Below are 16,133 nucleotides of genomic sequence, written 5' to 3'. Positions count from 1 at the left end.
GAATTTGTGAAAATCGTGCACTTGGTGATACGTTATGGTTATGAAGTTTTAAAAAAACAGCGCAAACAAGTTGGGCTCGCTCCCTACATTGGTCTGTTTGCAATGAATCAAATATTAGATAGGTCAGTATGAAACCACAAATAATGAATGTTAGAGATTTTTCAATGGATTCTGGTGCTATTGGATATGCTAAATATTAAATAACATACTAAAAAGGTAGGAAAAAAATAAATGTAAAGATGGCATCCACAATGGCTGCAAGGAGGTTAAAATGCATATAAACTGGGATTTAATATATAAAAAATCATAACAATTGTGCACTTGGTGATAAGCTTTAGATTTTTGGCATGATGTTAGGTATGGGCATACGGTTTTCAAAAACCATCGCAAACACGTTGTGCTCATCCCCTAGTGGTCTGTTTGCAATGAATCCAATATTAAATAAGTCGATAAACCCCACATAATTGATGGAAGAGATTTTCAATGGATTCTGTTACAGTTGGGTATGCCAAATATCTTACTAATAGTTTAGGTAAAACTAACTACTAGAAAGACATTTTTTCAAGATGGCGTCCACGGGAGCTTAAAATGAATATATATTAGGAGGAAATATGTGCCATTTTGAAAATGATACCTTTCTGGGGGTTAGTTTTTCTTATTTGTTTGGATCGTAACAATGACAAGCTTTTTGCCACAATATGAATATACTCCAAATGTCCGTTCATTTCTTCATCCAATTACTGTAAGGCCTGAGGCCGATTCTACAAATGTCTGCTAAATCCAAACAGTTTTTTATAAAAACCTATGTTGATGCTATATCAGTGGTGCTCAAACATTTTCAAGTCAAAACCCCTAAATGATATGTAGGCTAATTGGCTGCAGAACCCCTCCATCTAAAAATATTTGGTCCCATATTTGGAAGCAAACATTTGGGTTAAAAATGTTTGCTTTAAAAATATCTATATTCTTTCAAAACAAAAGAATTGCAGATTAGCTTCAGCTTTTTCAGCTTTATAGCCAACGCTAAAGTCTAAAATGACACAGATGCTTATCCAGGTCTGAATGGGTCCCAACCCTTCCAGGAGAAGACTGACAAACACACACACACACACACACACACACACACACACACACACACACACACACACACACACACACACACACACACACACACACACACACACACACACACACTATTTCCACTGAGTTTATTACTGTAATAGACAGACAATTACTAGTAGTTATTTAAATTTTTGTTTTCGTATTTATTTTCAAATTGTGCCAATTAAAATAACCCAGTGGGCAACGAGTGCTGTGCACCGCTTTGCGAGATTTTAGGCCAAAATCTATAGGAGCCGTGTCCAAAAATAAGTTTTGCAAAAATTGGCCTGATGGTGCAACCCAGGTGGCACTAGAAGAGGGCCATGTGAGAAAACACGCACGCACGCACGCACGCACGCACGCACACACACACACAGTAACACAGTAACACATTACCAGTAGTTATCTGCTTCTCAAGTTTTTATTCAGATGTTGTCATTTCAAATAACCCTGTAAATAACAGTTCAATGAATGATCTTTTAGGCGTACTGCCTGGACAGAGCGGAGCACACTACAGACAAGAACTTCTGCCAGGCGGCCTGCATTTCAGGAGTGAAGGTTTGGACGCCCAACTTGCCGGCAATGACGATGGAGAGGACGTCAGAAAACAGCTGTGGGCAGAGAATTACAGTTTTCCACGATTGTTAACACACATTTTCACTACAATAACGGCATTCTCAAAACTGCACACACAAAACTGAAAACCTCACACACAAAATGCTAAACCTCACACTCCCTTCCCAAGATATGACTCTTTGCCATCAAATCACTTAACTGTGTTCACAAAATGGAACTCATGTTTTCATTTGGTACATGATAAACCTGACACTCCCTTCCCAAGATGACTCTTTGCCATCAAATCACTTAATTTAGCGTAGGAACTAGTGACGTAGCCAGTTCGGGGGAGTGGTCCAAAGGTTGTGCGCGCTCACGCGGTCGGGACGTGCGTTCCGACCCCTACCCAGAATACTTAGGGGGCTTTGCCCCATAGCTGTTCAGTTGCCACTGCGCTGCTGCCCCGCCACCTCCCCAGCTCCACCTATGGGTTTTGCGTCAGGCCCCGCGGGGGGTCTCGGATCAATTGACCGCAGATATAGGTTGAAGCCCACGATGTGCGGTGCACTCGGGATCGTGGGCCTGCGGGGATTGATCCGAGCGCAGAATCCAAGGCCATAGTCATGCTCTTCTATATAGGATGCTGTATTAATCTCTCTAGGTCGTCCTCAGACGAGCCCTCCATCGTTGTTTCCAGTCATCTCGGTTCTCCATACATCTGGCCAGCTCATTGGTGTTCTGTGTCCCTACGTCTTCCTTGAGTACGTCCACGTATGTTTTTGTGGGACGTCCTCGCGACCGGTGCCCATGTGTTGGCTCCCACAGTACCAATTTGCTGGCTGGAAGCTCCTGGTGTCTTTGGCAGTGTCCTGCTATATATTAATACTCATGATGTTATCGTATCTATGCCTAGTATACGCCGCTGCTTTATGCATTAGGCTGCTGCTACATATGTCATGCTCTGCTTAGTCCGTTATGCTTAGTGTATGCTGCTTATGCTTATGCTGCTGCTGTATATATCATGCTGCTGTTTATATGTTTGCTGTTGCTGCTTCACGCTGCCATTCTTGTCAATAATGTATTATTCAACCTAAAGAACGCTCCCCTGAACAGTTTTTCACGATTGTTAACACACACAAATCTAAAATTCGGCACAATTTTCACAACGTTAACTTCATGTACCTATTGCTTGCCCCGATTTGGCACTACTTCACACTCCCTTTTCATGCATTATGCCTCATTCACACTACAGATATATAGTTGAACGTTTTGCTTGGTAATTCAATGTAATCTCAATGGAAACCAGCTTTAAAGCTTTCAAAGCTTTGTTCTTTGTGTGTCCTGCATCTTTAAAGCTGGTTTCCATTGAGATTACATTGAATTACCCAGCAAAACGTTCAACTAAAGGCTATATCTGTAGTGTGAATGAGGCATAAGACTCGGATTTTCTTTCTTTACACTCCAATTTTTGGTTGTTGCGCACCCTTCTCACGTCAAATCTCAAAGCATCATCCTATAACACACAGATGTCAATTACAATTCACCTTGTTGTCGAAACACAATCTTCAGTTGTTGCACACACTTCTCAGGTAAAATCTCAAAGTATCAACACAGAACACACAACTATTCAAAACTCTACACATTTAAGTCTGATGTCAATTACGCAAGCACCTTTTGTCTAAACACACAATGTTCAGTTGTTGCACAACTGAACATTGAGACAGGAACCAGAGGCAGAGATGGGCACAAAATACAAAATATATTTGAAATACAAAGATACAAATACCAGGATATTGTCACCAGGATAGTATCTTGGTGACACTATCCTGGTCAATATTACTGTAGACCAATTACTGACCAAGTATTTGTATGTTTTTTTTTGTTTGTTTTTTTATACTTTTTTATATTTTATGCCCATCTCTGACCGGAGGCATGATGCCTACTGTAAATCTACTGTAAATCATGTACCCAAATAAAACTTTTTGGATGCATATTTGTGTGCTGTTTTATGTTTGACTATATAAAAAAAGTAGGCCAACACTGAGTAATTTTACAAAAGTAGAAATAGCTCATTCTCCAGAGTCAATGTCATTCAAATGGTGTGTTCCATTTCCACGATTGTGTTTTCAATTTTGCACTTCAGTTACAGTAACTGTGTTCACAAAATGGAACTCATGTTTTCATTTGGTACACACACCATATTTTCAAATGATACATACCATTCATTGAGTGCACACAACTAAGCATTTGCTGCACACTACCAAGCAGTTACGGCACACTGAAGTGCAAAATTGAAAACACACCATTGAATTGGAACCCACCATGAATGACATTGACTCTGGAGAATGAGCTATTTCTCCTTTTGTAAAATGACTCAGGCCTACTTTGTTCATAGTCAAACATAAAACAGCACAAACATAAAAGTTCAGACCTGAATGTGTAGAGTTTTGAATAGTTGTGTGTTGTGTGTTGATACTTTGAGATTTTACGTCAGAAGTGTGTGCAACAACTGAACATTGAGTGTAGTGTTTCGACAACAAGGTGAGGTGTAATTGACATCCGAGCGTGTTAGTTTGATGCTTTGAGATTTTACGTATAAATGTGTGCAACAACCCAACATTGTGTGTAGTGTATTGTATAGAAGTAGACTATAAGGTGATGTGGAATTGATATCAGAGTGTAAAGAAGGAAAATCCAAGTCTAATGCATGAAAAGGGAGTGTAAAGTAGTGCCAAATCGGGTCAAGCAATAGGTACATGAAGTTAAGGTTGTGAAAATTGTGCAGAATTTTTGATTTTTGCGCGTTAACAATCGTGAAAAACTGTAACACTGTTAGATACCTGGGCTAGAGGTGAGTTTGTTAAATAGACTTTTTAGACCTTTCTAAAAACTCCTTCGAAATCCTCTACCCCCAAAAAAGAAGACGGAAAAAGTATCTATATCTATATTTATATAGAGCAAAATCTAAAATAACACAGATGCTGTACCAGATTGAAAGCTATAAAGACGTATGTTAAACTTGTCTAAATGAATGGGGAAAATACTGAAATCTCATCTTTAGCAGATAAAGTCTGATAAAGACTGTATTTTTGTTTAGGGGACAAAAGGTGATACATTAATAAAGTTCTTCTTATTAGTTGTTATTATAAATGTTACCCTGAAGTTGTCGGGGTCGACTTTCAGCTTCTCGGAGTGCAGAATGCTCAACTCCTTATATGTGTCCTTGATGTTGTCCATGTTCTGCATAGCTCTGTCCAGACCGTGCACAATCTTGATACCGTGGGCTCCGATCATTGGGTTGGCCATGATGTCCTTGGCGCTGTACAAGTTACCAAAGTTGCCGAAATACCGCAGGCACCAAGGGTACACGATCAGACACCTGGGGAAATTATGACAGAGCAGGTTGAAATTATGTTGAAGGGAACGGTCATAAAACATGTTAGACATAACATCTGATAATGATCTGATTTTGTTGGAGACGAACATTATACCTGCCCAGAGCCTCGGGTCCGACTTCTTCATAGTTCAGACTGTTGAAGATGGATTGAATTAAGCTACGTTCGTTCTCATTAAAGAGCACGTCATCAGCATCCATGGTTGCTTCTTGGTGATTTCTTTCAGTCTCAGAAGAAATGCAGACCTACAGTTACTAGAGCCCCTCTACTCTTTAAGTACCTGCAATGTCCTCCGCCCCGACACGAGAAGACTGGTTGGGATAGGTTGGAGATGACAAGTCTCCGATAAGTCTCTGCTTTTCTAGAATATTCTAGTAGATTTTGGCCAGTGGTCACTCAGTGCTTCCACAACATACTATTTATAGAGACGTCTTATCTCTAGCAGCATACAGTATGACCCACACCCTACGTACATGAGGCCAGTAGCCAGTTGTGTCATATTTAGTTTCCAAGGGGATGACAATTGTCACCCTTAGCATTCACATTTAACCTAAAATTAATTTTTGATATGCTGCCATTTGAAAATAGTCGCAACTCGCAACACAACGCATTGTGAGCTTGTAGATCTGCTAATTTCAGATGTTTTTTCTACATTTCATTCATTGGAAAACTTGTGAAATGGGACATTTTGCAAAGGCCAAATGAGTACTGTGGTACTTTAAGTATTAAGTACATTTTGATACCAATACCGTTGTACTTTTACTCAAGTACATTTCAATTCTGAACTTCTACTTGTGCCAGAGTATTTCTGAATTACAGTACTTAAGTAAAGATTTTTTTTTTCTTTTTTTACTTTTCCCACCAGTGTTCATTAGAAAGGAACGGCTCCCTACTGCAAACTGGATCGCATCGTTCATTTCAAAGAGCCGTTCAAAAGACCCGATTCGTTTGCGAACGTCCCACCTCCACACCAGATCTCAGCTGCTGGGCACAGAGGGACCTCTGTCCTCTTAAATAGCTAATAATAATTAAATAGAGCCTGCCTGCTTGCTCAGGGGATCGGCTATTTTCAAAGCATTTTATATATTTTGAAACGTGTGAAATGGGACATGCTGCATAATGAGTACCGGTACAGGAGTATATTTTAATGCAAAGAGGTTTGTAATTTTACTCAATACATTTGTAATTCCAGACCTTTACTTTTACGTAACAGAGTAGTTCTACATTGCAGTACTTTTTCCACCACTGGTTTAGCTACCCTTTGTGGCTGTCACACTGTGATATTATCATGATGTAATGTAAGACAAGTTGAATAAAACAGTGAAGATGACTGCAAGAGCACCCAGAGAGACTTTGTTCCACAGAACTGAGAGCTGCTGCGAATCCAACAAACCCAACCCTGAGTGTAACGTGTGAAATCTGCAGTGGCCCCAAAAATGGAGGAATTCGTCTATATTTCAGCGGCTGTCTCTCGTCTGGACTTGTGTCCATTAGATACCAATATTTCTAGTTATGATGACTCATGGGGTAAGTAATTGATGGAAAATACGTTATCTTTTTGGGATAGCTGGGAGGGAATTTGTGAAAATCGTGCACTTGGTGATACGTTATGGTTATGAAGTTTTAAAAAAACAGCGCAAACAAGTTGGGCTCGCTCCCTACATTGGTCTGTTTGCAATGAATCAAATATTAGATAGGTCAGTATGAAACCACAAATAATGAATGTTAGAGATTTTTCAATGGATTCTGGTGCTATTGGATATGCTAAATATTAAATAACATACTAAAAAGGTAGGAAAAAAATAAATGTAAAGATGGCATCCACAATGGCTGCAAGGAGGTTAAAATGCATATAAACTGGGATTTAATATATAAAAAATCATAACAATTGTGCACTTGGTGATAAGCTTTAGATTTTTGGCATGATGTTAGGTATGGGCATACGGTTTTCAAAAACCATCGCAAACACGTTGTGCTCATCCCCTAGTGGTCTGTTTGCAATGAATCCAATATTAAATAAGTCGATAAACCCCACATAATTGATGGAAGAGATTTTCAATGGATTCTGTTACAGTTGGGTATGCCAAATATCTTACTAATAGTTTAGGTAAAACTAACTACTAGAAAGACATTTTTTCAAGATGGCGTCCACGGGAGCTTAAAATGAATATATATTAGGAGGAAATATGTGCCATTTTGAAAATGATACCTTTCTGGGGGTTAGTTTTTCTTATTTGTTTGGATCGTAACAATGACAAGCTTTTTGCCACAATATGAATATACTCCAAATGTCCGTTCATTTCTTCATCCAATTACTGTAAGGCCTGAGGCCGATTCTACAAATGTCTGCTAAATCCAAACAGTTTTTTATAAAAACCTATGTTGATGCTATATCAGTGGTGCTCAAACATTTTCAAGTCAAAACCCCTAAATGATATGTAGGCTAATTGGCTGCAGAACCCCTCCATCTAAAAATATTTGGTCCCATATTTGGAAGCAAACATTTGGGTTAAAAATGTTTGCTTTAAAAATATCTATATTCTTTCAAAACAAAAGAATTGCAGATTAGCTTCAGCTTTTTCAGCTTTATAGCCAACGCTAAAGTCTAAAATGACACAGATGCTTATCCAGGTCTGAATGGGTCCCAACCCTTCCAGGAGAAGACTGACAACACACACACACACACACACACACACACACACACACACACACACACACACACACACACACACACACACACACACACACACACACACACACACACACACACACACACTATTTCCACTGAGTTTATTACTGTAATAGACAGACAATTACTAGTAGTTATTTAAATTTTTGTTTTCGTATTTATTTTCAAATTGTGCCAATTAAAATAACCCAGTGGGCAACGAGTGCTGTGCACCGCTTTGCGAGATTTTAGGCCAAAATCTATAGGAGCCGTGTCCAAAAATAAGTTTTGCAAAAATTGGCCTGATGGTGCAACCCAGGTGGCACTAGAAGAGGGCCATGTGAGAAAACACGCACGCACGCACGCACGCACGCACGCACACACACACACAGTAACACAGTAACACATTACCAGTAGTTATCTGCTTCTCAAGTTTTTATTCAGATGTTGTCATTTCAAATAACCCTGTAAATAACAGTTCAATGAATGATCTTTTAGGCGTACTGCCTGGACAGAGCGGAGCACACTACAGACAAGAACTTCTGCCAGGCGGCCTGCGTTTCAGGAGTGAAGGTTTGGACGCCCAACTTGCCGGCAATGACGATGGAGAGGACGTCAGAAAACAGCTGTGGGCAGAGAATTACAGTGTTTCACGATTGTTAACACACATTTTTCACTACAATAATGCCCTTACAATAATGGCTTTCTCAAAACTGCACACACAAAACTGAAAACCTCACACACAAAATTCTAAACCTCACACTCCCTTCCCAAGATATGACTCTTTGCCATCAAATCACTTACTTCTTCAGTGCCATATTTAAAGTGGGACCTCTTATATTGCCGGTTCGCCAACAAAGGGTTAAAAAAATAGTGTGCACGTTGGTGCACACATTTGTGCACAGATCATGCACTATGCATGTGCATGCTTTTCACAGCTTTCAAACAAAAAAAACCGCTTTGAAATCCGTTCTGGCATTCAGGAGAAGGCAGCCCTTATGTTTTCTTCAAATGTAAACAAACATGGCTGCCATGTTTGAAAGATGGGGTTGGTATGGGGGTTAAACATGCAATTTCGCGATCGCGATCATGGCTAGTACACTGTTGGAGGTCCAATTTTTTTTTTTCAAAAATATTTTTTTCTTTTATAATAGTTAAAAAGACGTTTTTATTATAGAAAACGTCTTTTTTGGCAGGGTATGAGTTAACTGTGTTCACAAAATGGAAATCATGTTTTCATTTGGTACATGCTAAACCTGACACTCCCTTCCCAAGATGACTCTTTGCCATCAAATCACTTAATTTAGCGTAGGAACTAGTGACGTAGCCAGTTCGGGGGAGTGGTCCAGAGGTTGCGCGCGCTCACGCGGTCGGGACGTGCGTTCCGACCCCTACCAAGAATACTTAGGGGGCTTTGCCCCATAGCTATTCAGTTGCCACTGCGCTGCTGCCCCGCCACCTCCCCAGCTCCACCTATGGGTTTTGCGTCAGGCCCCGCGGGGGGTCTCGGAACAATTGACCGCAGATATAGGTTGAAGCCCACGATATGCGGTGCACTCGGGATCGTGGCCCTGCGGGGATTGATCCGAGCGCAGAATCCAAGGCCATAGTCATGCTCTGCTTAGTCTATATAGGATGCTGTATTAATGCTCATGATGTTATCGTATCTATGCCTAGTATACGCCGCTGCTTTATGCATTAGGCTGCTGCTACATATGTCATGCTCTGCTTAGTCCGTTATGCTTAGTGTATGCTGCTTATGCTTATGCTGCTGCGGTATATATCATGCTGCTGTTTATATGTTTGCTGTTGCTGCTTCACGCTGCCATTCTTGTCAATAAAGTATTATTCAACCTAAAGAACGCTCCCCTGAACAGTTTTTCACGATTGTTACAGTTTTTCACGATTGTTAACACACACAAATCTAAAATTCGGCACAATTTTCACAACGTTAACGTCATGTACCTATTGCTTGCCCCGATTTGGCACTACTTCACTCCCTTTTCATGCATTAGACTCGGATTTTCTTTCTTTACACTCCAATTTTTGGTTGTTGCACACACTTCTCACGTCAAATCTCAAAGCATCATCCTATAACACACAGATGTCAATTACAATTCACCTTGTTGTCGAAACACTATACACAATCTTCAGTTGTTGCACACACTTCTCAGGTAAAATCTCAAAGTAACAACACAAAACACACAACTATTCAAAACTCTACCTTTAAGTCTGATGTCAATTACGCAAGCACCTTTTGTCTAAACACTACACACAATGTTCAGTTGTGAACATTGAGACAGGAACCAGAGCCAGAGATGGGCACAAAATACAAAAGAATATTTGAAATACAAAGATACAAATACCAGGATATTGTCACCAGGATAGTATCTCGGTGACACTATCCTGGTCAATATTACTGTAGACCAATTACTGACCAAATATTTGTATGTTTTTTTTTTTTTTTGTTTTATACTTTTTTATATTTTGTGCCCATCTCTGACTGGAGGCATGATGCCTACTGTAAATCTATTGTAAATCATGTACCCAAATAAAACTTTTTGGATGCATATTTGTGTGCTGTTTTATGTTTGACTATATAAAAAAAGTAGGCCAACACTGAGTAATTTTACAAAAGTAGAAATAGCTCATTCTCCAGAGTCAATGTCATTCAAATGGTGTGTTCCATTTCGACGATTGTGTTTTCAATTTTGCACTTCAGTTACAGTAACTGTGTTCACAAAATGGAACTCATGTTTTCATTTGGTACACACACCATATTTTCAAATGATACATACCATTCATTGAGTGCACACAACTAAGCATTTGCTGCACACTACCAAGCATTTACGGCACACTGAAGTGCAAAATTGAAAACACACCATTGAATTGGAACCCACCATGAATGACATTGACTCTGGAGAATGAGCTATTTCTCCTTTTGTAAAATGACTCAGGCCTACTTTGTTCATAGTCAAACATAAAACAGCACAAACATAAAAGTTCAGACCTGAATGTGTAGAGTTTTGAATAGTTGTGTGTTGTGTGTTGATACTTTGAGATTTTACGTCAGAAGTGTGTGCAACAACTGAACATTAAGTGTAGTGTTTCGACAACAAGGTGAGGTGTAATTGACATCCGAGCGTGTTAGTTTGATGCTTTGAGATTTTACGTAAGAAATGTGTGCAACAACCCAACATTGTGTGTAGTGTATTGTATAGAAGTAGACTATAAGGTGATGTGTAATTGATATCAGAGTGTAAAGAAGGAAAATCCAAGTCTAATGCATGAAAAGGGAGTGTAAAGTAGTGCCAAATTGGGTCAAGCTATAGGTACATGAAGTTAAGGTTGTGAAAATTGTGCAGAATTTTTGATTTTTGCGCGTTAACAATCGTGAAAAACTGTAACACTGTTAGATACCTGGGCTAGAGGTGAGTTTGTTAAATAGACTTTTTAGACCTTTCTAAAAACGCCTTCGAAATCCTCTACCCCCAAAAAAGAAGACGGAAAAAGTATCTATATCTATATTTATATAGAGCAGAATCTAAAATAACACAGATGCTGTACCAGATTGAAAGCTATAAAGACGTATGTTAAACTTGTCTAAATGAATGGGGAAAATACTGAAATCTCATCTTTAGCAGATAAAGTCTGATAAAGACTGTATTTTTGTTTAGGGGACAAAAGGTGATACATTAATAAAGTTCTTCTTATTAGTTGTTATTATAAATGTTACCCTGAAGTTGTCGGGGTCAACTTTCAGCTTCTCGGAGTGCAGAATGCTCAACTCCTTATATGTGTCCTTGATGTTGTCCATGTTCTGCATAGCTCTGTCCAGACCGTGCACAATCTTGATACCGTGGGCTCCGATCATTGGGTTGGCCATGATGTCCTTGGCGCTGTACAAGTTACCAAAGTTGCCGAAATACCGCAGGCACCAAGGGTACACGACCAGACACCTGGGGAAATTATGACAGAGCAGGTTGAAATTATGTTGAAGGGAACGGTCATAAAACATGTTAGACATAACATCTGATAATGATCTGATTTTGTTGGAGACGAACACTATACCTGCCCAGAGCCTCGGGTCCGACTTCTTCATAGTTCAGACTGTTGAAGATGGATTGAATTAAGCTACGTTCGTTAGCATTAAAGAGCACGTCATCAGCATCCATGGTTGCTTCTTGGTGATTTCCTTCAGTCTCAGAAGAAATGCAGACCTACAGTTACTAGAGCCCCTCTACTCTTTAAGTACCTGCAATGTCCCCCGCCCCGACACGAGAAGACTGTTTGGGATAGGTTGGAGATGACAAGTCTCCGATAAGTCTCTGCTTTTCTAGAATATTCCAGTAGATTTTGCCCAGTGGTCACTCAGTGCTTCCACAACATACTATTTATAGAAACGTCTTATCTCCAGCAGCATACAGTATGACACACACCCTACGTACATGAGGCCAGTAGGCCAGTTGTGTCATATTTAGTTTCCCAGGGGATGACAATTGTCACCCTTAGCATTCATATTTAACCTAAAATTCATTTTTGATATGCTGCCATTTGAAAATAGACACAACTCGCAACACAACGCATTGTGAGCTTGTAGATCTGCTATTTCTATTTTCAGATGTTTTTTCTACATTTCATTCATTGGAAAACTTGTGAAATGGGACATTTTGCAAAGGCCAAATGAGTACTGTGGTACTTTAAGTATTAAAGGGATATTCCACTTTCAAAATAACTTTTGTCATTTCATAATCTAACCAGGCTTTTGGGGACACCCAGGACAGTTTTTGAATTTCTTCATTCAGTATTTAGATATTTGATATTAATTTTCCACCATTTTCCCCCTTTCCAGGACCTTCCTATACAAACCCATTATAACTTCAAACACCATTTAACCATGATAGATTCAATGAAAACAAATTTCCTTTTTTCTGGTGACTACTAACACCCTCCAAATACGTGAGCAGGCCATGTTTTTTCTATAACATTTTTCATTGATTTATATAAATTGTTTGGGGAAATGAAAATGATTAAATACAATAAAAGATTATAAAAAAAATAAAAAAAAAGTTATGAAAAAAAACACGGCCTGCTCACGTATTCGGAGGGTGTCAGGAGTCACCAGAAAAAAAGGAAAGTTGTTTTCATTGAATCTAACATGGTTAAAATGGAGTTTGAAGTTATAATGGGTTTGTATAGGAAGGTCCTGGAAGTGGGAAAATGGGAGGAAATGAATATCAAATATCTAAATATTGAATGAAGAAATTCAAAAACTGTCCTGGGTGTTCCCAAAAGCCTGATTAGACGATAAAATAACCAAAAAAAAATTGATACCAATACCGTTGTACTTTTACTCAAGTACATTTAAATTCTGAACTTCTACTTGTGCCAGAGTATTTCTGAATTACAGTACTTAAGTAAAGATTTTTGTCTCCACCAGCCGAAGGCATGGGGGAGAGTATGTTTTCCCCTCCGTCCGTCCGTCCGTCCGTCCATCCGTCCGTCCGTGCGTGCGTCCGTCCGTCCGTGCGTCCTCGCAGTTTGTGAGCACCTAATCTCAGTCGCCGTTGGCACGGTCGCTGCCAAAGTGAGCACACACATTCCCTGGATGCCAATCTAGAACCTCTGCCCTACATTTTTCAAATGGGCCTTTTCTAGCGCCACCTAGTGGCCGATGTTCGCAAAACACATTTCTGTGCACTACTCTTACAGATTTTGTCCAAAAATCCTACAAATCGGTAGGCAGTATCTCGACAGTCATGTGATCGACACAGATCTGTCCGATTTTGCATATTCCATCCTGATTGGCTAAGATTGGCTTCCAAAGTTTGTAGGATTGAGCCGTTTTGAACAAAATGCCTCAAATCACAAACGCAAAGTGCAATTATCATGAAATCGCACACACACGTTCCCACTAGGCCGAGGAAGAAATGCCACTTATTTTTTTTAAAATCAGCCTCATGGTGGCGCTATAACAGGCCGATTCGTGGTTTTACCTATAACTCCACCGATCAGTTTCAAACTTTGTAAGCGCACTCCCTAGAGGCTAAGGATAAACCTTTGCCCTGCATTTTTCACATCAGCCTTTTATAGCGCCACCTTTGGGCCGACATATGTAAAACACATTTTTGGATATTACTCCTTGAGATTTTATGCAAAAATCACGCAAATCGGTACACAGTATCTCTATAGTCATGTGATCAAGTCCGATCAGTCTGATATTTCATATTCCATCCTGATTGGCTAATTAGCTTCCAAAGTTTGCAGGATTGCTCCGCTTTTGAACAAAATGCCTCAAGTCATCAACGCAGCTTGCGATTACCGTGAAATTTGCCACACATATTCCCACTAGGTCAAGGAACAAATGCTACCTTTTTCACATTGGCCTGTTATAGCTCCACCATTAGCTAGACTTTAGCAAAACACATTTTTGGAACACAATGCTTCAAATCATGCATGCATGCAGCGTCCGATTGCCATGAAAGATCTAAGGTGAAGAACATATGCCACCCTTTTTACATTGGCCTATTATTTTTTCTTTTTTTACTTTTCCCACCAGTGTTCACTGCAAACTGGATCGCATCGTTCAATTCAAAGAGCCTTTCAAAAGACCCGATTTGTTTGCGAACGTCCCACCTCCACACCAGATCTTAGCTGCTGGGCACAGAGGGACCTCTGTCCTCTTAAATAGCTAATAATAATTAAATAGAGCCTGCATGCTTGCTCAGGGGATCGGCTATTTTCAAAGCATTTTATACATTTGGAAACGTGTGAAATGGCACATTCTGCATAATGAGTACAGGTACAGGACAGGAGTATATTTTAATGCAAATACGTTTGTAATTTTACTCAATACTTTTGTAATTCCAGACCTTTACTTTTACATAACAGAGTAGTTCTACATTGCAGTAGATGCTTTTACTTAAAAAAGAAGAAGAGTACTTTTTCCACCACTGGTTTAGCTACCCTTTGAGGCTGTCACACTGTGATATTATCATGATGTAATGTAAGACAAGTTGAATAAAACAGTGAAGATGACTGCAAGAGCACCCAGAGAGACTTTATTGCACAGAACTGAGAGCTGCTGCGAATCCAACAAACCCAACCCTGAGTGTAACGTGTAAAATCTGCAGTGGCCCCAAAAATGGAGGAATTCGTCTATATTTAAAGTCTGGACTTGTGTCCATTAGATACCAATATTTCTAGTTATGATGACTCATGGGGTAAGTAATTGATGGAAAATACGTTATCTTTTTGGGATAGCTGGGAGGGAATTCGTGAAAATCGTGCACTTGGTGGTACGTTATGTTTATGAAGTTTTAAAAAAACTTTAGATTTTTGGCATGATGTTAGGTATGGGCATACGGTTTTCAAAAACCATCGCAAACACGTTGTGCTCATCCCCTAGTGGTCTGTTTGCAATGAATCCAATATTAAATAAGTCGATAAACCCCACATAATTGATGGAAGAGATTTTCAATGGATTCTGTTACAGCTGGGTATGCCAAATATCTTACTAATAGTTTAGGTAAAACTAACTACTAGAAAGAAGTTTTTTCAAGATGGCGTCCACGGGAGCTTAAAATGAATATATATTAGGAGGAAATATGTGCCATTTTGAAAATGATACCTTTCTGGGGGTTAGTTTTTCTTATTTGTTTGGATCGTAACAATGACAAGCTTTTTGCCACAATTAGTCTAGTAATTCTAGGAAAAAAATCCACTCAGGTTGGAAAAAATTGTGTTATTTAGTTTCTCAACTGATTCTGACAGGAAATTAGGTCTACTAGCCAGGATAAAAAATCTACCATAATCTGCTCACTGCAAATACCCACAGTGGCCAAATCAAGTTAGGCTCCCATCGACTTTCTATACAGGAGGAAAATACCCAGAAAAAAATCTGCTTTAAGTAGGATGTGAGGGGTCTAACTAGGGGTTTGTCATGATGCTGAATCCATTGCAAGCATTTGTTTTGCACAAAAAACATTCCTTGGGCTAAAAATGGCCCCAGAGAATGATGGTTTAGTGACGAAAAGTGTTGAGTCATCACTTTTCATCAGTTTTGTGGACGTTTTCTGGGGCCAAGGAATGTTTTTTGTGCAAAACAAATGCTTGCAATGGATTCAGCATCATGACAAACCCCTAGTTAAACCCCTCACATCCTACTTAAAGCAGATTTTTTTTCTGGGTATTTTCCTCCTGTATAGAAAGTCGATGGGAGCCCAACTTGATTTGGCCACTGTGGGTATTTGCAGTGAGCAGATTATGGTAGATTTTTTATCCTGGCTAGTAGACCTAATTTCCTGTCAGAATCAGTTGAAAAACTAAATAACACAATTTTTTCCAACCTCAGCTTTATTTTTACTGGACTAAATATGAATACACTCCAAATGTCCGTTCATTTCTTCATCCAA

At 39.4% G+C, this 16,133-nt stretch overlaps 2 protein-coding genes across 2 annotated transcripts; both read right to left on the bottom strand.

Moving 5' to 3' along the window:
* Positions 1-1,580: 1,580 nt before the first annotated feature.
* On the bottom strand, positions 1,581-11,894 carry LOC308296866 (hemoglobin subunit beta-2-like; the record flags this gene model as incomplete). The annotated part of the gene is made up of 3 exons (XM_080740214.1): positions 1,581-1,712; positions 4,813-5,035; positions 11,791-11,894. 3 exons carry the CDS (start codon positions 11,892-11,894, stop codon positions 1,581-1,583), a joined length of 459 nt encoding a protein of 152 aa, XP_080596340.1.
* LOC308307933 (hemoglobin subunit beta-2-like) lies at positions 8,214-11,737 on the bottom strand (the record flags this gene model as incomplete). The annotated part of the gene is made up of 2 exons (XM_080753268.1): positions 8,214-8,345; positions 11,456-11,737. 2 exons carry the CDS (start codon positions 11,735-11,737, stop codon positions 8,214-8,216), a joined length of 414 nt encoding a protein of 137 aa, XP_080609394.1.
* Positions 11,895-16,133: the final 4,239 nt, after the last annotated feature.

The sequence above is a fragment of the Nannobrachium achirus genome (genome assembly GCF_963921795.1).
Source record: "Nannobrachium achirus genome assembly, chromosome: 2".
In the NCBI taxonomy this organism is placed as follows: Eukaryota; Metazoa; Chordata; class Actinopteri; order Myctophiformes; family Myctophidae; genus Nannobrachium; species Nannobrachium achirus.
Note: the sequence above shows the minus strand (reverse complement) of the source record. Positions and strands in the feature narration are given on the sequence as shown.